Raw genomic sequence first — 22,435 nt, 5'->3', positions numbered from 1 at the left:
TACCAAATATTTGACATCTAATAGCCGATGATTAATAAATCAATGTTCCAATATGCTCTAGTGGTGTCGTTAAACAGACAAATAAACTCATCTGCCTGTAATCAAAGAGCATTTTGGGGACAGAAAACATTGTGTCCTTCTTTGCATGTACAACAGAGTACACCCTAGTTAAGTAATGGGCTCGAATGACGCTGAAATCTGTTCTTCCATTGCAGAAAGAAGATTAATTTGCAAGAGAAAAGCTACAAATCAGGCCAGATGGAAATGGGAAAGCTTAGACAAGTGAGTTGATTTAATTTGATTTTTGAAATTAAAGTTTGAGCTTTTTTTTTTTAATTTCATACACTGAAACTGTTTACCTCATTAGAACTCAAAGTTACATTCTCTGGTTACCATATTATAACATCATGTACAAATGTGAAATACAAGCTCAAATGCACTTTTTAAAAACTGTGTGTTCGCTATGAACGGATATCGTCAAACGTATACGCTTGATTCGTTGCCTGTGCTGCCATAGCTCGGCAAAGCACAAACGACAGCCTGTTGTCAGTTTCAGTTAACACGTATGTTTGCCGATTTCAAATTGTAGGGTTCGTCTCAAAAAATTAAAAGAGAAATCTTGCACTGTATAAAGAACGTTTGGTTGAGGATACGGTACTAGTCTTTAATTAAAACCGGTTTGATCTTGACAACGTATTATCGACAGTCGTACCTTCCTATTTCAGAATTAATATTTTATAAAGTGTTAGTAGAACTTCAGGGATTTACCTTGTTTTTCTGAAATGGGGGTCCCTTGGACTCACCTCTTTTTTTTCTGGGGGTCCCAACCTGAAAACAAAGGGTCCCAAAACCACACAAACGACAGAGAGCTGAAGACAACGAATCACGTGTATACTATATGTTTCATTAAAGTAAATTTAACAAGCTGTGTGGTTGTTTTTCCTTTCGGGAAATCAATGTCGGTATTCATTGTTTATTCTTTCAAAATAAACATTTCACTTTGATCTGTATAATTATTTGAACCATTTCCTGCAAGCTAAATGACACTCACAATACCATGTGTTATTTCTGAATTGTGCTACTTGCTTGTTAATGCAAATCAGAACATTTAACCAATTTGTTTTATTCGCCCGGGAATTTCCAATTGTGTTTGGCCTGTTGACGAGAAGTTCCGAATGATCGCAAATCCGCGATCTCTTTCCGGAAATTACCAACTTTACCCGATTAAGCGCAGTAAAGGATAAAGACGCAGTGTTCCCAGAGATTAAAACTTTTTGTTTTCGATATGGGGAATCCCCATTTGAATACGCAGTTTATAGGTAGAAAAGAAATAGTGTGTTACACAGAATGATCGATCTTTGATAGTGGACAGGGTTACTGAAAATGTCAAATATTTTATGCGTCCCACGGGACGCAGTATCTCTATTTTTGCGGGTCCAGTTAAGTTTTAGTGCGTCCTATACGCAAGTTTTGTGCGTCTGGTAAATCCCTGAACTTTCAAAGTTTAGTTTGTATACTAGTAACACATTAATCATGTATATATTTTTAAAATAAAATATACTAAAGTAGACTGAACGTTTTCACTTCTTAATTTTACGTGTTAAAATTGACAAATTCAAATAAATATTATTTCGTTTGGAAAGAGTAAAGTTGGGTGGGGTGGGGGGGTTGTTTAACGACATCTAAGATAAAGCATATTGATTTAATAATCATCCGACCCCATACAACAGTAAATAAAATGTGTTGAGTGCGTCGTTAAATAAAACATATCCTATCCTTCCTTCCATCTGCTGTTGGATGTCTAACATTTGGTAATTTTGACATATAATCTTATAGAGGAATCGGGTGCATGTGCAGGGGGAGGGTATTGGAGGTCGAAACCCTTACTTGCCCAAGCTTAAAAAAAATTGAAATGTATTTTTGGGGGGAGCATGGCCCCATATAAACTTCGCTCAACACAGTCACTGGCAAAGGCCAGAGATTAAGCCCAGGACAGGCGTGCGTGAAACCTTCGTGGTATATATGCACGTTAAAGCGTTTACAACAACAATCAACACAGTCTATAACCCCAACCACGCTGAAATCCCTGCACACGTGCCTTGAAACCCGCTACATTTTTTTTAGCCAGGGATCGTTTATATGTACCATCCCACAGACAGGATATCACATACCATGGTCTTTTTGTATACCCGCCGATGGGGATCGATCCTAGACTGACCGCGCATTTAAAAAAAAGAACCTTTTTAGATCTAAGTAATGAATAAAAATAACATATAGTCTTGAAAAATGTTACGTAAATCGAACACAGTACCCTATTCCTCTACCCCTAGAGCGTTGCGTAATTAGTAACACCCCCTTACATGTAATGCGTATGCCAACAGCTGGCCACTGTCAAAAGTTTAATGCAAATCCCCCACTCACCGACCCCTGGAAAGGCATACCACACCTCAATGAATATAAATATGTTTTGGAGATATGAGACGACCCCCTCAATCAAGACAGTTGAATTTGTTCAAAAATTGCGAAATCTCACGTGATCTCTTGTTGGGGAATTCTATACTTGTGATAAGCCATTGAAAACTGAAATCGGTACGAGCCCGTCAGAAGTGTCCCACTTTCAAAATACTGACTTTGTTTTTGACCTGGATAAGCCATGCGGCGTCATATATGCACCAAACGTAATTGGATTTTCTGTTCTATATGCTTAAATAATAAAAAAATTCCAGGGAATGTAGTTTCAAGTATATACATGTAGTATATCATATAAAAAATTAAGCTCTTGTATAATTTAGTTTGCTGGGTTTTTAGTTTTTTGGGAGGGGGGTGTTTGGTTTAATTTTGGAGGGGGCTGGTTCTTAATTTTTCTATTCCATTTGCACACATTTGTCTTGTCCCCCATATAATTAAATGTTTAGCTGTAGTTAACACTTTTATTGGTTTCTTTTACAGATTCCACATTATGATAACAAAGCTTTTGGTAAGTTATAATAATATATATCTTGACTATATACAAAATATGTCTTTTCATCTTGCACAAACACTGTTTTACTGGACAAAAAATACAGCCACAACATTTGCTCTATAGTTGGAAGTTAATTATTGTTATTATTTTGTTTTTTTCTGAGGAATTAGTAATTAGCTTTAAATGGAATAGGTGTTCATGTTACAAATGTATGTAGCTCACTTAAAGTTATTTGAATGATAACCCAACACACCATACTAAATACATCTTGATACAAAAATTACTTTTCCACACTTTTGTTTTGCAATGCATAAAGATATTAAGATGACATTTTGTATATAACTTTATAATGTACTGATACATATGTTTAACTTTCATGGCGATTTACCTAATTTTCATAGAGTTACGGCCCATGAATTTAGGTGATACTACTATTTTTTTAGCCCTGAAGGAGACATGTATTGCTTTAGCAGTACACAATGCTTGTTTTATTACTATTCTTTCAGAAATGGACAACATTGTAGATTTCCATGCCAGTGTAGTGGATGCCGAGGTGTACTTACAACAGCTGGAGCAGCTCCGCCCACACATGGATATGCTGATGACCGTTCTCAGCGACATTCGACGCAAACTTCGAGGGATGGAGCCAAACGATCCAAGAGTTCCCACATACAAGTATAATAATTTCACACCATCCTAAACGTTCCCACATACAAGTATAATTATTTCATACCATCCTAAACATTCCCACATACAAGTATAATTATTTCATACCATCCTAAACATTCCCTCATAAAAGTATAATTATTTCATACCATCCTAAACATTCCCACGTACTAGTATAATTATTTATAACACAAGAATCTTTTGTGTTTTGTGTTTTTACTATATCCTGATGCATATTTGACTAGTCAGTTATTCATTGATTGCTAAATTAAGTAGTGTTGCACTGCACCTATATGGGGCATTTTGTCATTATTGGTAGTATATAATTTTATGAAGGCTTTTATTTCAATCCCATGTTCCTTCCTTCCTTCCTTCATTCCTTCGAACAGACCTTGCCTTTCAAGGTGCACGGGTGAGATCGATGTACCAATCCGATCATAACGTCTTTGCCTATTTAATTTATTATTAATTAGAAACAGTCCACTTTTGTAAGGTAATAGATCACAACGTCTGATGAGGATAACTCATTTATACTGTTCATATAGTTATGACAAAAAGAGAAAAGGAATTGAATTTAATAGTGGCTTCTGTAGGCTACACAAATGAACTCATTACGGAAATCAGCGAAGTCCATAAAATTGTCTCGATTAGTTCATAACTGTTAGCCTACAATGCTTATGTGATGTCCCGAAAATGGCAACCATGTAATTTTTATACTTTCTTTCCAAAAAAAAAAAATGAAATTTAGACGGAATAATAAATAAGTAGGAAAAAGAAATGATAATAGGTATGTAGGAATAAGCCTAGGTATCTTTTTTTATGTCTATTATTTTTCTTTATCTTTAAAAAAAATCAAATAAAACTTAAATATTTGTATTTCAGCCAGAGGTTAATGAATGTGCATGTATACAGGTATATGTGCACACTATAGTAACAGTAATCAATGATCATTGCCGACTATTTAATTTTTGTTTCGTTTGTTAGAATGTCACAGACCATGTGACTGGAACAGGATTTGATGCGCAGTACTCTGGCATATTGACCGATTATTTTTACTCTTGGAATTCTGCACGCACACGCTGGTCTACTTGACAACTTATGATGATGTCTAAAATTATGGGTTTTGTTTTGTTATCTTTATTATGGCATCCCACGTTTGGAATAAAATAATTTGTAACAACAGATTTTGTATGCTCCCGAATAACGCTATAAAAGGCGAAGTGTAATTGGTTGATATTTAAATTGTTATTTAGAGATGAAATGTCATCTGGATATGGGAGTCCACACAATGCTGTTAGATCTACTGGTAGACCATTAGAGCTAATTTTAATCAGATTGAATGCTGTCAGAGCCATTCGTAACTTGTGGCGTGTTACAAAATGTTGAGGGAGGGAGACTGGTTGTGTAATTGTTGAATTAAAAATGCCACATGAATGTCAATGTCCCAACCAACACTATCAACTGAAGTAATTGTAGGCCTACGTTTCATTTTTTTAATAATATGAGTGGGTAGTGAACCACCTCAAAACCAGTGGGTTTTTCTCATCCCAACTATCCTAATCATATTCGTTGTACATAATAATGAAATTCAAGACAAGTTGATTCCTATATATGTTTAGCTGCACGTTCATCAAACCATCTAACACAGAAAAGGTATATATATGTGTGCATCAAATTATCTGAATAGTACGTATTGTAATTTAAAAATCAAATTGTCTGCATCACTGTATACATGTCATAATTATATTTCTATAGTATTACTCCTGAAACTTTTTAATAAATTATAACTCCATTCCTGAAAGGGAAAAGAAGACTACACTAATGAACCAAACAACATAAAATTGGAAGAAAACATTATTGGTTTATGGATTAATTTTTGCAACATACAAGTATATCTCTGCATTTACATGTACCAATTACTTCATAAATTAATAATGCTTGGTTTTCACTCGCCTAAGTGTTTTGAGGTGTGCGATTTTTCACTCCCCTTTGTTTTTCAAAAGCCAAGGACTGCTTGAAAGAAAGGCTTCAGAGTAACATGTTTTTAAGCCCAGAGCCTAAACATTTGTTTTACCCAACTTGGACTCAGGGCTTAAAAAGAAACATAACGAACAATGCAATATAACATGAAATCTTCTTTTGCAATTATCCAGCCAGTACACCATGACGTGTATATCAAAGGTTGTGGTATGTGTTATCCTGATAGTGCATGCAAAAGATCTCTTGCTGGTAATCAAAAAAGAGTAGCCCATGAAGTGGCCACAGCGGGTTTCCTCTCTCAGTATATGTGTGGTCCTTAACCATATGCCTGATGCTATATAACCGTAAATAAAAGGTGTTGAGTGCAATAAAATGTATTGAGTGTGTTATTAAATAAAACATTTCCTTCCTTCTTTTGCAATTTATTTAAAAGATATGGTTCATCATCAGTGCAGCATACTGTACTATCTAATATGTTCAACATTAATTTAGTGTATTAAGCTGCAGCACCTTCTAAATATTCAACCCAACATTTTTTTAGACTTCTTTTTTAATTGTTTTTTGTTTATGATGAAAGAAATTCTGTGAAATATATGTAATTGCACTGATATAATTGATATGTTATCATCATTCTGCTTAAAATGGTGATAAGCCAGCAGTAACCAAATTAATCAAAGCTGTTGCACACCGCTGTCATATATAGGGCCCCAACCATAATAGGCCAGTTTTGTATGGGGGGGGGGGGGGGGGGGGGGGAGGTGGGCAGGCTGGCTTTTGTCTGCATTAAACGAAAATGCCCGAATCTGGATAACAACATTTATTCATTACTACCAAACAGCTATATAGGGTTGAAAACGAAATACTGCACATTTTTACATGGATTACAACTAATTTTGAGGATCTCATGATAGCAAATTTGTTCCAAATATCTCTTTTTTTCCCCCAAATTTGAGGTTTCGCTCCAGCACTAGGAGGCAGCCCCTGTCTCGTACGCTTATGCCAACTGCTTGTATCAGTGGCTATGTCAAAAGGCAGATACGGTTTTGATGTACAGGTAGTTGAAGCTATATTGACAATGATACAAATATTCTGCTTCATTGAAATGATAGCAGTACTCATTTCCATTAAAACATTTCACATTAATATCACAGATTCTCTGAGTTTTATCACAGTAAACAGAATCGTAGAATGTGATTTGAAATTTGGTACATGTCTGACCGTGTAAAGATGTTTTATTCAGAGTCTAAACAGGAACTCATTGAACAGAATGTTTTATTAGTCCCCTACCGGTCCAACTGGAGGGGACTGGGTTTTATCTCTGTCTGTCTGTCTGTCATCTGTCTGTCTGTCATCTGTCTGTCTGTCTGTCCCACATATAGTTTTCTGGATATTTTTTCACACTGCTTTGAGATATTGAGCTCAAATTTGGTATGTAGCTTTATCACGTCTTGTTACTGATCGTTTGACTTTCATGGCAATTTACCCATTTTTCACAGAGTTATGGCCCTTGAACTTAGGAGATATGAAATTTGTAGTTTTTTCCAGACTTTTGTTTTGCAATGCATAAAGATGAAGTTTTGTATATCACGTACTGTCACAGATCAGGTTTAACTTTCATGGCAATTTACCCATTTTTCAGAGAGTTATGTTCCCTGAATTTTGGAAATATGAAAATTTATTCGGCCCGGTAGTGGTCATGTATTGCTTTGCAGTACTCTCAGGATGCTTGTTACTTCTTAACAAATATTGAAACTTCGTTTTTGTCCACATTTTTAGACTATAAACTTAGAGGAGTGAATTGATACATATATTACATTAGTGTATAATTTGTTCTGTTGTAGAGGTGTAATACACCAACTATGTCGTGTCTTGGTTCTGCTCCACAAGAAAGACCCGACAACCAGTATTCCATCTGATGCCCTCGGACTCATAGAGTGGGCACAGCAGATGCTGGAAGATCATCGAGAGCAGGAGGTGACGTTTCGACAATTACAGTATTTTTTTTAGATGATAATTAATTGAAGAGGATTTTAATTAATTAATTTTTTTTAAATACAAATAAGAATCAGATATGCCGTCCTGGGCTAGTCAGGGTGCATAGGCCTACTTCTTGATAGATTAGTTGCAAATAGACACAAGTCAAAACCAGTAAACATTGAAGTTGACAAAAAGTTTATTTAAAAATTTAAATTAAAACCAAAAACATGATATAGCTTTGCTGGTTAAAGGCATCAGCAATGCGATGCCTGTCTGTTCAAGGTTATGAAATTACATGTCAAACTTGAGTCAGGACTATGTCACTGTGTCCATTGATAGACAAACATTAATGGACTAATGATTTTCTTTTTTCAACTAGTGCTCTTTCTTGGACCATTATGTCCATGTCCATACAGAAAGGAGGTTAGAAAACATGTTACAGATCCCTTGCAGCTTGTTTTGAACTCTGACCGTTGTCTAGGCAGTGGAAGTTCACTTTGTATACTGTCACGGGGATTCTGTAATACCCGTAACTGAATAAAACACGATTGTCAAAATATCTCTCCTAACTGTATATCTATTAGATCTCTCTGTAACAGGCGGTTAAACCCTAGTATGGCTCGTCTCTAGCTATGATCAGAGATACGATCTTATATAAAGTATATATATATATATAGCACGTTTAGCTCACTAGAAACACAACAAAACACAATACACTTTAGAATCTGTATTAACCTACGCTGACAAACGTACAGCCGTAGTAGTTAATTAATAACAACAATAATAACAACCCAGAACTGATCACTTAATTAGTTAATCTCTAGGTGTCTAGTTACACAATATGCGAATCACTTCACCGTGACACAACACCCACACGTGTGATAATTGAGAAACGCTTCCAGGAGAAGTTAATTAATAAAGGAATTACAACACCATTCCTAACTGGTTAATTTTTAATTAACCCTTACTACTCGTTCAGTAACGTATGATAATTTAGAAACGCTGCCAGGAGAACTTAATTAATAAAGGAATTACAACACTATTCCTAACTGGTTAATTTTTAATTAACCCTTAACTACTCATTCAGTAACCTTGTAACACAGAATTAATACTGGTACCTATCACAATAAAGACAATAACCTACAGTTTACCTAGGTCTTCTAGGATGACTGGCTAAGCTTTATATTACCAAATACTCGTATAATGTTAGAACAAAAAGTCTACGATTTACTTCGTCAGATGACCGAAGACACTGTCTAAAGAATATTGGTATAATACAGTATTAAAATGTTTAAAAGTCACATCAATCACATCAAGGTTATACACAGAGCAGAAATGATATTTACCAAAGTCCACACGACTACGTTCTCGGGAAGCGTTCCTTTTTGGTTCTCCTCGATATCTCTAAAAACTAGCTATTTATTATAAAATCAGAATTCGCCTGGGGGTACAAGGCGGTACCTCCCCCTATCATCTGATATTTCCACCGCGACCAAGCGGTATTATTTCTCTCTGATCGTCAGACTTACTGACGCCAACGTCGCCAAATCACGGTTGTAAAAACCGCACTCGCAGAGGTATTACGTAACTACTCGCCACATGGCCTCCACAGCTGGACTAAGTGCATATTGGAATGCCCACCTGGGCTACGTGCAATGAACTGCACACGGCCCTCTAACACAATTAAAATCGCCACAGGCGAAACAAATTTAAGAGCATGTTCCGTCACACACCCCCACCTCAAAAAGGATATTTCCTCTACTCTAGGAATAGGGAAATATACTACATTAAAACAAAAAGGTGCGTTAACCGACGCATACGGGCATTTATAACACATGTAATAATAAGGTGACTACCAGTAATCACACTGAGTCTCTGAGTCCCTGGTATACATAATAAAATATATATAAACAAAACAGAAATCAAGAATGTCAACACATCATAACGTTCAACTTCGGGACAGGGCATCAGCGATTACATTGGATGTGCCCTTGATATGTCCAATGGTAATTGGGTATTCTGGCAGAAGAAGACTCCATCTCAAAACTCTCTGGTTGGAGGCTTTCATTAGGATGGTCCAGTCCGTCTTCGTCTTCTTGGAACAGCACAGCTCCAGCTCCCACGTCACTGGCATCCACAGCTAGCTTGAACGGCATTTGGTAGTCCGGTGCTGCCATCACGGGAGACGAGTAGCGCCTCTGCTTGAGACGGTTGAATGACCACTGGGACTTCGTTTCCTTCTTTTTCAGTGGCGCACGTTTTCCAGGTTTTCTCCGATAGGCATGCTGTCGAATCGGTGTAGCGTTGGGTCCCAAGCGCACATCCTGGCTTAAGGTGTTGGTAACCGTTGGAAGGTTCTGACAAATGGAAACATTGTCTTGTTTCAACGTAGTCAACTTTGCTCGCTGGGGGCTCAAGTCTGCTAGAATCTGGCCGTTGGCCAACTTGACCTCTGCAGTCTTGATGTCATCACAGGAAATTGAGTGTCTCTCAATTTGGACTGGTCTCTCTGGAACTATCGGCAGTCTGTCAAAATAACCTTTTAGCAAATTGATGTGACAATACCTACTTTTCCTAACCCTATCAGGAGTGTTTATTACATACCCTGTCTCATTAACCCATTTGAGCACAACATAGGGCCCGAAATACCTGTTCTGCACAGAACCCCGTTTAATGGGAAGGTACAGCAGCACCTTATCCCCTGGTTTAAATTCCCGACTCTTAGCCTTCCTATCAAACACTGATTTTATTTTGCTCTGAGCATGGCTCAGTTGCTTCCTAGCTAGTTCGGTCGCCGGCAACCTCCCATCTCTAACTCTCTTATTCATCAATACTCTTTCAGTTAACAATGTAGTGCGAACTGCCAACAATTTTGGATCAGCCCCCTGCTCTAGAATTAACTCTTGTCTATTACAAGGTAAATCCCCTCTATCAAACACAACTTGTTCAATTCCCCTCTGCGGGATATCAACAGGTTCCACCACATTTAATTTGTCAGTTAACTTATCTACCATTTTACTGATAACCTCATCCACTCCAATTTCATGGCTCACACACGTATCAGACAAATCACAAATATCCTCTGCGTCTTGTGCTAACCTACTGGCCATAGCCCTAGTCTTTACACACGCAGGATATTTAATCTCATCAACCTCACACTCTTCTATTGGTAAAGTGCTGTCTTTAATTAACAGTTGGTCACATTTCGGCTGACAACACTGACTAGTCAAATCATTTCCCAACAAAACTCCTATGTTTTCAACGGGCAAGTCCTTCACAACACCCATAACGACTGGTCCCGTCACAAACTTCGAACACAAGAAAACCTTATGTAACCGGACAACCATTTTTTCTCCAGTAACCGAGCTTAAAGCCAAACTATGTCCTGTATCTGAATTTTCAATACCAGCTAAACACTTTTGCGTTATCAGACTCTGACTACACCCGGTATCTCTATAGATTGATATTGCCTTAGGACACAACTCTTGTTTCACATCACAAACCATACCAGTGGACACATACGGGTTTACTTTCTCTGCCATGGGACTAACCATTAACTCTCTCGCTAACGGAGCTGACCTCACTAAACCGACCACTTGCGCATTATCGCGTTTCCTTTTAAAACAGTCCCCGATAAGATGGTTATCCTTTTTACAGTAACTGCAATATGGACGAAAAGTTTGTGCATTGGCTGATAATGCAGGTCTATCCTTACTTTGCCCACCAAGTGCATTCCTTGCCTGACTAGCTGACCAACTAGATGACTCTCCCCGATAGTTACTTTCCCGGGAAAAACCTGGCTGAAATTTCTTCTTATCACCCTGTTGTAAAGAGCTGCCCGGTACTGCCTGAGCTTTGTGTATTAACACGTAATCATCTGCCACTATGCCTGCCTCCTCTATCTTTTTGACATCACGATCCTCTAAATGAATACGTAAGCTAACTGGTAATCCATTTTTAATGTCCTGTAAGATCAACAACTCCCGTAACTCGGTATATGACTCTACCTTATGAGAAACAACCCATTTATCAAACATCCCTGCCTTCTTAGCCACAAACTCACTGTAAGACTGACCCTGCGTTTTTCTCAACTCGCTATACCGTAAACGATAATCCTCAGGACGTAATTCATACGCCCTCAACACTGCCGCCTTAACTAGGTCGTACTGACTTGCTCGCTCATCACTCATTGAATTATAAGCTACACTAGCCTTCCCCTTAAACTTAGACATGGCTAACAATGTCCACTTAGACTGCGGCCAATTTAGCTGCTTAGCGGCCCGTTCAAAAAGTTGGAAAAACATATCTACCTCCTGGTCATCAAATACAGGCACTGATCTATAAGCCTCCGACATGTTAAACCCATTTCCGGCTTCTCGTCTGACTTCTTCAGTATTCAACTTTAACTCATGTTCCACTTTTAATTTTTCTAACTGGAATTCTCTATCCCTATGTCTATCTTCTCTATCCCTCTCTTCTCTTTCTCTCTCTCTCTCACTATCCCTCTCTCTATCTTCTCTATCCCTCTCTCTATCTTCTCTATCCCTCTCTTCTCTTTCTCTCTCTCTCTCTCAATCTAATGCACGTTCTTCTCTTTCTCTCTCTTTCTCTTCTCTTTCGTACTCAAGCTTTTTAAAAGCTAATTGTTGTTCCACACTTAACTCATTTATGTCTATCTCTGGAACAATCTCACTGTCTTCCATAACAGGCCTATCACCAAAAACTTCCTGGATAATAATTGTCTTTATATCACCTAAGGTTTTAGCTGATGTTAAATCAATTTCTCGCTCATCCGCGATTTCAACTAACTCGGCCTTACGTGCTCACTTAATCTCCACTACACTGAGTGTAGGCCTATCCAGCAAATTCTTATCCATGTTTAGATATGACGCACTTAATATTAATTAATTTTCTAGTGAACAACGTTGCTACTTCTAGTTATTTGTAAAATTAATTTATAAAGCCCCCATTTACAAACAATACGTTTTTAAATATGCATGTCCCGTTTCAGATCCGGGACGAGCGCCCCAATTTTCTACTCCTGTCACGGGGATTCTATAATACCCGTAACTGAATAAAACACGATTATCAAAATATCTTTCCTAACTGTATATCTATTAGATCTCTCTGTAACAGGCGGTTAAACCCTAGTATGGCTCGTCTCTAGGTATGATCAGAGATACGATCTTATATAAAGTATATATATATATAGCACGTTTAGCTCACTAGAAACACAACAAAACACAATACACTTTGGAATCTGTATTAACCTACACTGACAAATGTACAGCCGTAGTAGTTAATTAATAACAACAATAATAACAACCCAGAACTGATCACTTAATTAGTTAATCTCTAGGTGTCTAGTTACACAATATGCGAATCACTTCACCGTGACACAACACCCACACGTGTGATAATTGAGAAACGCTTCCAGGAGAAGTTAATTAATAAAGGAATTACAACACCATTCCTAACTGGTTAATTTTTAATTAACCCTTACTACTCATTCAGTAACGTATGATAATTTAGAAACGCTGCCAGGAGAACTTAATTAATAAAGGAATTACAACACTATTCCTAACTGGTTAATTTTTAATTAACCCTTAACTACTCATTCAGTAACCTTGTAACACAGAATTAATACTGGTACCTATCACAATAAAGACAATAACCTACAGTTTACCTAGGTCTTCTAGGATGACTGGCTAAGCTTTATATTACCAAATACTTGTATAATGTTAGAACAAAAAGTCTACGATTTACTTCGTCAGATGACCGAAGACACTGTCTAAAGAATATTGGTATAATACAGTATTAAAATGTTTAAAAGTCACATCAATCACATCAAGGTTATACACAGAGCAGAAATGATATTTACCAAAGTCCACACGGACTACGTTCTCGGGAAGCGTTCCTTTTTGGTTCTCCTCGATATCTCTAAAAACTAGCTATTTATTATAAAATCAGAATTCGCCTGGGGGTACAAGGCGGTACCTCCCCCTATCATCTGATATTTCCACCGCGACCAAGCGGTATTATTTCTCTCTGATCGTCAGACTTACTGACGCCAACGTCGCCAAATCACGGTTGTAAAAACCGCACTCGCAGAGGTATTACGTAACTACTCGCCACATGGCCTCCACAGCTGGACTAAGTGCATATTGGAATGCCCGATCGCGCGAAGTATTACGTAACAAGTTGCCCACCTGGGCTACGTGCAATGAACTGCACACGGCCCTCTAACACAATTAAAATCGCCACAGGCGAAACAAATTTAAGAGCATGTTCCGTCACATATACCATAGTGAAACCGGTCTAAACCGGATCCGACTGGGGATCTACTATTTATATGATTTAGACAGGATCTGGTGTTTAGAGGGTCACGTTTTAGAAGTTAGAAAATTCGGGACCATGAATCTTTGCTGGTTTTGACATGATTCCGGTTTGTTTCACTGTACACACACACACACACACACACACACACACACACACACACACACACAGACAGACACACACACAGACACACACACAGACACACACACACACAGACAGTGTTCAGAGACAGTAATATACCGACATTTTATTAGTCAGTCCTTTCAACTCTTTGCTCACTTTGAAATTGTTGACATTATTTGTCGGCCCTTGATTTATATCAAATAGAAGTCGGATGTCTTTACCAAATTTATTTCACCAGAACATTTGCTGTTCTAAAATAATAACTTAACATTTTTGTTTGATTAAGCATTATTTGTTCCCAAAGTTATCACAATAGACTTACATACCTTGTGAGTGTTCAGGGAATATTTCATTTAGTATCACTATTGAAAATGAAATGTTGCGTGATGTTATCTGGAATTGTTGTTAATAAGCAAAAAAAGACAATTTTATTAGGAGCTTAAAAACTAAATTAATGTACTTTCTTGGAACAGTTAAAATACGACAAATAATTTATTGTTGTAATTTATGTATCAAAAAAAACCCTCACACACTTATTTGCAGAAACATAGTTCTTTCAATACTAAAAACAAAATGTTGCCTGAACTCCTATTATCCCTTGCTACTAATGGGAAAATGTAGATGGTTTCATCTTTAAGACAAATGTTTGACATCCAATAACCAATGATTAATAAATCAATGTGATCTAGTAGTGTTTCAAAGCAAACAAACTTTAAATATCTTTTTAAAAAACCTATCATTACAGGAGCATAGTTCATTCAGTATCCAAGACTCTCCTGTGAACCGAATATCTTACATCGATGTCGACCTGGACAAACTGAACAGCCACGTGTATGCGACACCCATCCCGCCCACTGCCAACCATAACGTGATGGTGCAGAACCCGTCCAGCTCGCACAACACCTCTGGCTACTACAGCAGCGTGCCTGTGCCGCTGGGCACTAACCTCAACAACATGTACGCCACCATCAACCGCAGTCCGGCCAACCCCATCTTCCACGGCAACCAGAACCTCAACAACACCACCGCCGCCACCAAACTGTGGTCGTTCAAGAAGGTGAACAATACGGCTAAAAGCCGAACGGTGAATAACTACCCGAAGGCCTACTTCGCCAATGGCCGGTACTACGATCCGAACCCACAGACAGAGGTGTATGCTCCAGCCAGTTCTTACAGCGATCGGAGTGCGGGACCGCTGTCCACGTTTATTGGAGATCGGCCACGGTCGGGGTCGTTGTCAACGAATGCTGCATCAAACGGGTAAGTGTGGAAAGGCCTAGAGAGTGTAATAAATATTGCGGTTAGTTTTAGTAGAAAATAACTGGGCTGCATTCAGCCAGACCGAACAGAAAAACATCCACTACATAGAGGATATTTCATGTGTTTTGTCAAATATCATTTATATCTCATCGAGTGAAGTTTGCAATCATATCTCACGAGTCGCGCTTGTGTGACGAGTGTGATATGATTGCAAACTTCACAAGATAAAACATAAATCATATTTGAAAAAAAATTGAAATTTTCTATTTATTATATAACTTTTGGCAATTTATTTTTAAAATGCCAGCAGCAAAACAGTTCCGGCTTTCTTACAGTGAAGATAACACTTTCGACAGTGACAATAACACATTATAGAGTGAAATAGTGAAATTTTTACTCTAAAATATGTTATCGTCACTGAGTGCCTGATAACACTTTTATTTCACTGATATTTTAAGATATTTCACTAAATGTTATTTAATAAACTGGTTTATACGCTTCACAGTAAACCAAATGGCTGCGTCAGTAACCAATCAAATAGTTTGTAACTGTTAGCGAAACATTAGCTTGGGGCAGATTTGGTATTTCAGATAATGATTAAGTTTAATTTCATTAGTTAATGCTGACTGGGTAGCCTGTAGCACTGTAATTTAGCGCTGATCACTTTAGGATTTAATATTTTAGCACATCCCTGATGGCAAGTGCCATAATCTGTCCTTGCTGTTTAAGTGTTCATGTCAAGAAAAATGCTTTGGCTGCTCTACCCTTGCCAAAAATTCCACATCTGGAAATGGGGCTCTATCGGATAATCAGTTATACTGGTTATTGGCATAAATTTGACACGCACCGGGGCTATGCAATTAAGCAGATTTGACTGTATTGTCCCATAGCACTTTTTTTTTATCACTGACCCTGTCAGTATTCTCATTAGCCCGTCATTAATAAAATAATCATTCAAGTTGATAATTTAATATGATCATGATCATGATCAAAGGCATTCGTATCCAGAAAATTCTGTAGGCTAAAGAATAAAACCATAAATTGCCTTGGTATCTTCTTTTGAAGGAAAGGCTTGCATTGGTGCTCCTATAACTTGCCTAGGCGCCCTAATGTTTCTTTATTAAGCTGAAGACCGTTCTTGCCATTCCTTAATTCGAGCCCTGTTATCATGAACTTGTTCTTTATTGCTGTTTCTCAACATTTTTGATGGTTCACTACCTTTCTAAGCTGATGTGGACAGCTTTTGTGACTCATCATATTTTATCAAATTATATTCTGCCTTATTCTTCCTTTTGGTATTAATTAAGCCAGAAAAGATTCTACAGCTATTTAAAACCTTCTGCAGTGTTAAAAGGAAAAAAAATCTCTGAACTAGAATTTTAATTATTTGGTCAGTGTTTGCATCAGATATGGCCCATTAAAATAGCTTTTTATCTGCAAAAATAAACAATTATCCATTAAAATAGATTTTTATCTGCTTAAATAAACTAATGTGCTTTTGACTTTCCTTTTTATTTTCAGGCCATCATCTCTTAATTATTTTCTTTTGACATAATTTTGTCTTTTTTAGTGACGAGAATGTTGATGAACTTGATGATGATTATGACGATGGGGAAGGTTTGCCCTTTGACCCCCGAGAAGCTACAGATCCGGTAGAAGTGTGAGAATTGAGCAGGAGTCGACCCACCATATTTGTGCAATCATATGTTTGTAGTGGGAGTGTGTAGATCTAGAGTAGATGACATTAGAATCAACACAGAACAAACACTAAGATTTAATGTGTCAAAACCATACACCCCATTATATTTAATCATTATCTTCCTAATGCCGAGATATGTTTTTAGTTTGGTTTGTATTGTTTTTAATTGCTACAGTAACAAAAATGGTAGCACAAATTTGCTTAATACCAAAACTGCACTAATCATAAATTAGGTTTGTTTGTTTGGGTTTGTTTTTGCTAAATTTTCAATATTTTAAAGTATTTGCTGAATAATATGGAGTAAAATGTTATACTTTGTTACCTTTTTCAAAACCATTTGCATATTTCATTCTGCTACATCTGTAATGTAAGATTAAGCGTTTAATATTCCTACATGTTGATTGAAATGTCTTAGGGTGAATAGCTGTATTGATAGAGAATGATAAATGGCTACCAGTATTCTTGTACTGCTAATTCTGCTTCCTGTGTTTGTGATACATGTTTTATTGAGGGCCACAATAACTTATTTCAGTTGTAATTGCCTAATGAGTTTTGATGAATTGACCAGGGCCCATATGATGGATAGGGCACTTGTCTGTGCTAACTTCTAAATGGTAGTTACAATGGAAATATTGGTACAGAAGCTATTGATTTTTAAATATGTCTGGTTGACCAGATGGTAGTATAAGCATTTTGCCCCCCTTGTCCACCTACAGAATAGAATAAAAATAAATTAATGTACATTTACATCTTCCATAAAAGCTTGAGACATTAATAAACCAAAAACATTGTGGTAAGATGTCTTTTGTTATCCATTCTTACTCCGTTTGACCGTTATGATAGTAATTAATTGGGCTTTGTTTGAATAGAATATTGAATACCATTGTCACAAGCAGCTTAAAAACATATTTCTAATTTGAAATAAATTGTGATATAATTTGACATGTATATGCATTATTATCGAATGCTGATTGCATTGCCTGTTAATTAATAGACTTTATTTTTTAGATGCACTGTTTCCAGGGATTTAAAAAAATATATATTTCAGTTAAATAATTGTCATATTTGTGATTGATATTTATTTTTACCACAAGTCCATAAACATTATTAACCATAAAAGAGAAATAAATATCTTTGCTTTTGTAAGTTTAGTACATATGTTTTTATATATTAGACTGATTTTTGTTTTTCTTTTTAAAGATAATCTGAGATCATAATGTTTTCATTATGCTTTGTTTAGGTCTGTTGGAAACAGATAAATGTTTTGACTGATCATGATAAATTTGTTTTTATTGAATCGTGTACTTGATTACATACTGTAGAGTTAGAGGAATGGTTGTGTTGCTATGTGATTTTTATAATGTTCAATACATTATGAGAAATCCTTGAATTTTATCCATTTTTAATGTCATATTCTGCTCATATATATTATCTAATATGTGTATTGCAACATTGAGTGCATCTAATTTGCTTAATTCGTGTGAACCAGTTGAAAAATGGCTGCTGATTTAAGAATTTAACCACAAGTATTTACCTGTATTTATTTAATCAGATGATATATTTTAATTAGTTTTGTAATTATAATATTTTTGTTTGATGTTGGTCGGCTTCATTGGTGTGTTCTAAGGTTAGAATGTTTTACAGATCTGTGTTGTGTCTATCCACAGTTTTAAAACACATTTTATTGACAGTTAAGGTAATAAGTGTTTTTTAAAAGTGAAATGCTTGGTTGTGAATAAATTTGATTGTAACCAAACTGGGTACAGTATTTAAATTTTTATATTTAGGAAGTTATGCATTGATTGTTTATTTTATTTTGTTTTATTCGATCACTACATTCATATTTTCTAGTAACCTGGGCAATATTTGTGGCAATCTTCAAACAATTGTAGGCTTTGACATGCAGTGTAGTGAAGTCATAGCTTATTACAGTTGTGTGATATCATAGCACTATGATAGCTTTGGAAATCTCTAGCCTATATTGTACATGGGCTACTAGATTCTGCTTATTTCAGTGGTTGTTCATGTGTCTCCAATAGTTATTGTCATAAAATTGCATTCTTATGTTCATGAGTTTAAAGAACCATCCTGAGTGTAGCCATTTTAAAGGTTTTTTTGCATATTTTTACATTATTAAAATTATAATTCACTTAAATTTTCATGCTTAGAACATGAAAATGTCTCGATAACCAATGCATTTCTGGACATCTTAATGTTTTGTAGTGTCTCAATATCAATTTTGTTTTGTCTCAAATAATTTCACATGTACAAATTTATTATTTCTTCCAATGACCAAACAAAATATGAAATAATGTGGCCAAATGTCATTCAAAATGTATTTATCTGTACAATTATATACATATATACCCATATTTAAAACATGTTACGGTAAGGTAGTGTTTTAAAGAAGAGGAACAAATGGATGTCTTGCTAAGGCTGAAAACTCAAAGGGTCACTTTAAACATAATTTTAACAGAGCCAAGGTGACCAACCACTTAATTTATTTTCAAATAATTTTCGTACTGATATCGAATTAAGATTCAAGCACACTGTTCTGGGAACATGCCTCAGCTATCTGGGCTGTATCCAGGACAAGGAGTTAGTGGTTAGTGGTTAGTGTGAGAAAAGTCGGTGTAGTGGCCTTACAACTCCACAATGAGTCCCTGATAATTGCTCTGGGTGGGAGCCGGTACTGGGGTGCGAACCCAATACCTACCAGCCTCAAGTCTGATAAGTTAACCACTATATCACCAAGGCTGGTAATCACATCCATCTTCCCCAGTAGTCTTGTGAATCATGGTCATTAATTGTTTCCTTAACAAGTTCTTTATGGCATCTTTCATTACCAACATGTATGCAGGATGTCCTGGGCTGGTGGTTGAGGTGTTGATGAATAGGACCTGTCAATGACAACATTTTGTTGCTATTGTTTTTTTAAGGGAACCTAATATGGTGGTTGTTTTACTGTGCTAACCAGTATCCCACGAGTAGTATATCGAAAACTGTGGTATGTACTGTCCTGTCTATGGGAAAGTGCATATTAAAGATCCCCTGCTAGTATATTTGTTTGTGATTACAAAATTCTGTTAAATACCTTTTGCTCAATTTGTTGTGATTTTTTTTCTTTTAATTTGTTTGATTATTTTATATTTGTAACAATAGATGAACTAGACTATTAATGATTACTCATTCCTGGGTACAAATTATTGTCTCTGGTACTGTTATTGGGCAAGAATATAAATTGTTAAATCTTTCAAGTGCCTAAAGTATTCAGGCTGTCTTTGCCTTTTCTACTGTCTCAAGTAGTGTGTGCCTTCTTCTGTCAATTATTTTTGCCTTCTCTTGTAGTGTCTTAGTTTATCTTCCAAGTTCAAATACTGAGGAGATACAAATTTTCGCTGACAACAATGTTTATTGTTGTGGTTATTTTTCAGTCTTTTACATCAATGTTGAAAGCAGGGGGCACTCATGCACACATCCCACCCCACCAACCACCACCCCCACCCCTAAGTCTGCAGCTGAGGTGGGATAAATAGGTGCTGTCCACCACTTAATAGCTGATGTTGCTGGCGTCTTCAAACATCTTTGTATTATTTGATCATCAAACTAACTTTTAGAACATATTTTTTTGGAAAATAGCTGCAGTAAGCATATCATGTATTTTAGAATTTTTTATAGGTTTCATCTCCGTCCATTTGACTGTCTGTCCATTTGTCTAGCCCAAACAAAATTTTCTGGATGGTTGGTTTTTTTTGGTTCACAATGCCTTCAAATTTTGTGTACAGCTGTATCATGTACCATTACAGATCAAGTTTGACTTTCATGGCAATTTACCCATTTTTCATAGAGTTATAGCCCTTGACTTGGGAGGTATGAAAATTTGTTTTCTGGACTCTTTTTTGTTGTTGTTGTTGTTGTTGTTGTAATGCCTGAAGATATTGAGATGGAATTTTGTATGTAACTGTTACAGACCAAGTTTGACTTTCATGATGAAAAACCCATTTTCATAGAGTTATGGTCTTTGAACTTTAGGAGATATTAAAAATTGTTGGGCCTGGTAGGGGACATCTGTTGTTTGAGTACTCTCTGAATGCTATTTAAATATTTTAGTAATCTATTCCTTATGCCCCATATAGAACATATCTAAACTTATCTTCCTAAATTTATATTCTGTTTTTCAAAAGAAGAATATACATGTAGAAAAACTTTAATTTTTATATACATTGTACATGACAATGTTTTGTGCATCTAATTTTAATATAACTATATATATCATTTTAGTTCTTGTCAATTATGTTTTATGAAAAAAACATTTTGTTAAAAATATTTATATAATTTATATTAAATGTGGTAGTTAATATATTCCTGATTTTTTTTTTAAAGCAAAAGTGAAGAAATGCATTTAACAATAGAAATCTAGTCCAGACAATTTAATTACAATTGGTTTTATTGTTTTTTAATTATTGATAACCCAGTATCATCAGAATTCTGGTATGTATGAAATGGTAACAGTAGGAACTGTCTTGAGTTTCTGTGGATATCTGGACAACCAAGAAGACACCAAATAAACAGAAATTAATATTCTGTTAAAAAACCTGTAAGTGGAAACTAGAAATACTTTACAGTGTTGTAAGAGGAATACAGACCCTTAACCAAGATATTTAAAAAACAAAAAACATTAACCATTTAAACATTTTATTTTTGTCTGTTCTATAATGGTTGTAGTTTTTGCCTATTTTAGTATTAAAAATGGCCTTTTTCATATTTGTAATATATTCATTATACAAGTTCTCAACCTCGTAACATATTTTTGATGACAAATTTATTTTTGTATTCCTTTTTTTGTTTTTTAGTTGTGAGTATCAAATTTTTTTAAAGTTGGTATTAAAATTAGACTAAGAAAATCATATAATAAAATATCAGGATTAGCAACGAGCCAAAACATTTTGAATTTTTAATCAAATAAAATATCTCAGAAGCTAAATAAACTGTGTTTTGAACACAGTACATAAATATACATAACATTTAAAAACATTATTTTTTACATGATTGTCATTGTAAAAAAAAAAAAAAAGCATCTTTAAAGTGCCAACATTTAAAACAAAATTTATTTTATCTTCAAAATATTTCTACCACAATTTGTATTCGGTAACCATTTTGACCTGTTACTTAATTGTGAACTTGAAAGTTACCTTTTGATATTTTAAATGAAGAAGGAAAATTACTTCTGTAACTTGTAAGTGCATTAGATTTTTGTTATATAATAAGGAGGAAATTACACAAAGGTTGAGAGCTCGTGTGGTACAGTGATTTGTACGAGTTGACATATTTGTATTGTTTGGAAGGCAGATACAATCTGAAATACTACCTTTCACTTCGAATTATTTTATACAGTTAAGTATTTTATTACTGTAAGTTACTGTACATGTTTT

At 35.8% G+C, this 22,435-nt stretch overlaps 1 protein-coding gene across 1 annotated transcript in view; it reads left to right on the top strand.

Moving 5' to 3' along the window:
- The window catches only part of LOC121379088, a 44,441-nt gene extending 22,417 nt beyond the window's left edge, over positions 1 to 22,024 (top strand). Inside the window, exons 9-14 of the mRNA XM_041507552.1 lie at positions 216 to 282; positions 2,950 to 2,977; positions 3,469 to 3,637; positions 7,450 to 7,582; positions 14,790 to 15,304; positions 16,875 to 22,024. Coding sequence (XP_041363486.1) covers positions 216 to 282; positions 2,950 to 2,977; positions 3,469 to 3,637; positions 7,450 to 7,582; positions 14,790 to 15,304; positions 16,875 to 16,968 — 1,006 coding nt within the window. The 3' untranslated portion in view covers positions 16,969 to 22,024. The remainder of the gene's footprint in view (positions 1 to 215; positions 283 to 2,949; positions 2,978 to 3,468; positions 3,638 to 7,449; positions 7,583 to 14,789; positions 15,305 to 16,874) is intronic.
- The last annotated feature ends 411 nt before the right edge of the window (positions 22,025 to 22,435 follow it).

This window comes from Gigantopelta aegis, chromosome 8 (assembly GCF_016097555.1).
Source record: "Gigantopelta aegis isolate Gae_Host chromosome 8, Gae_host_genome, whole genome shotgun sequence".
Taxonomy (NCBI): domain Eukaryota; kingdom Metazoa; phylum Mollusca; class Gastropoda; order Neomphalida; family Peltospiridae; genus Gigantopelta; species Gigantopelta aegis.
This window is presented reverse-complemented; position numbering and strand designations above follow the sequence as displayed.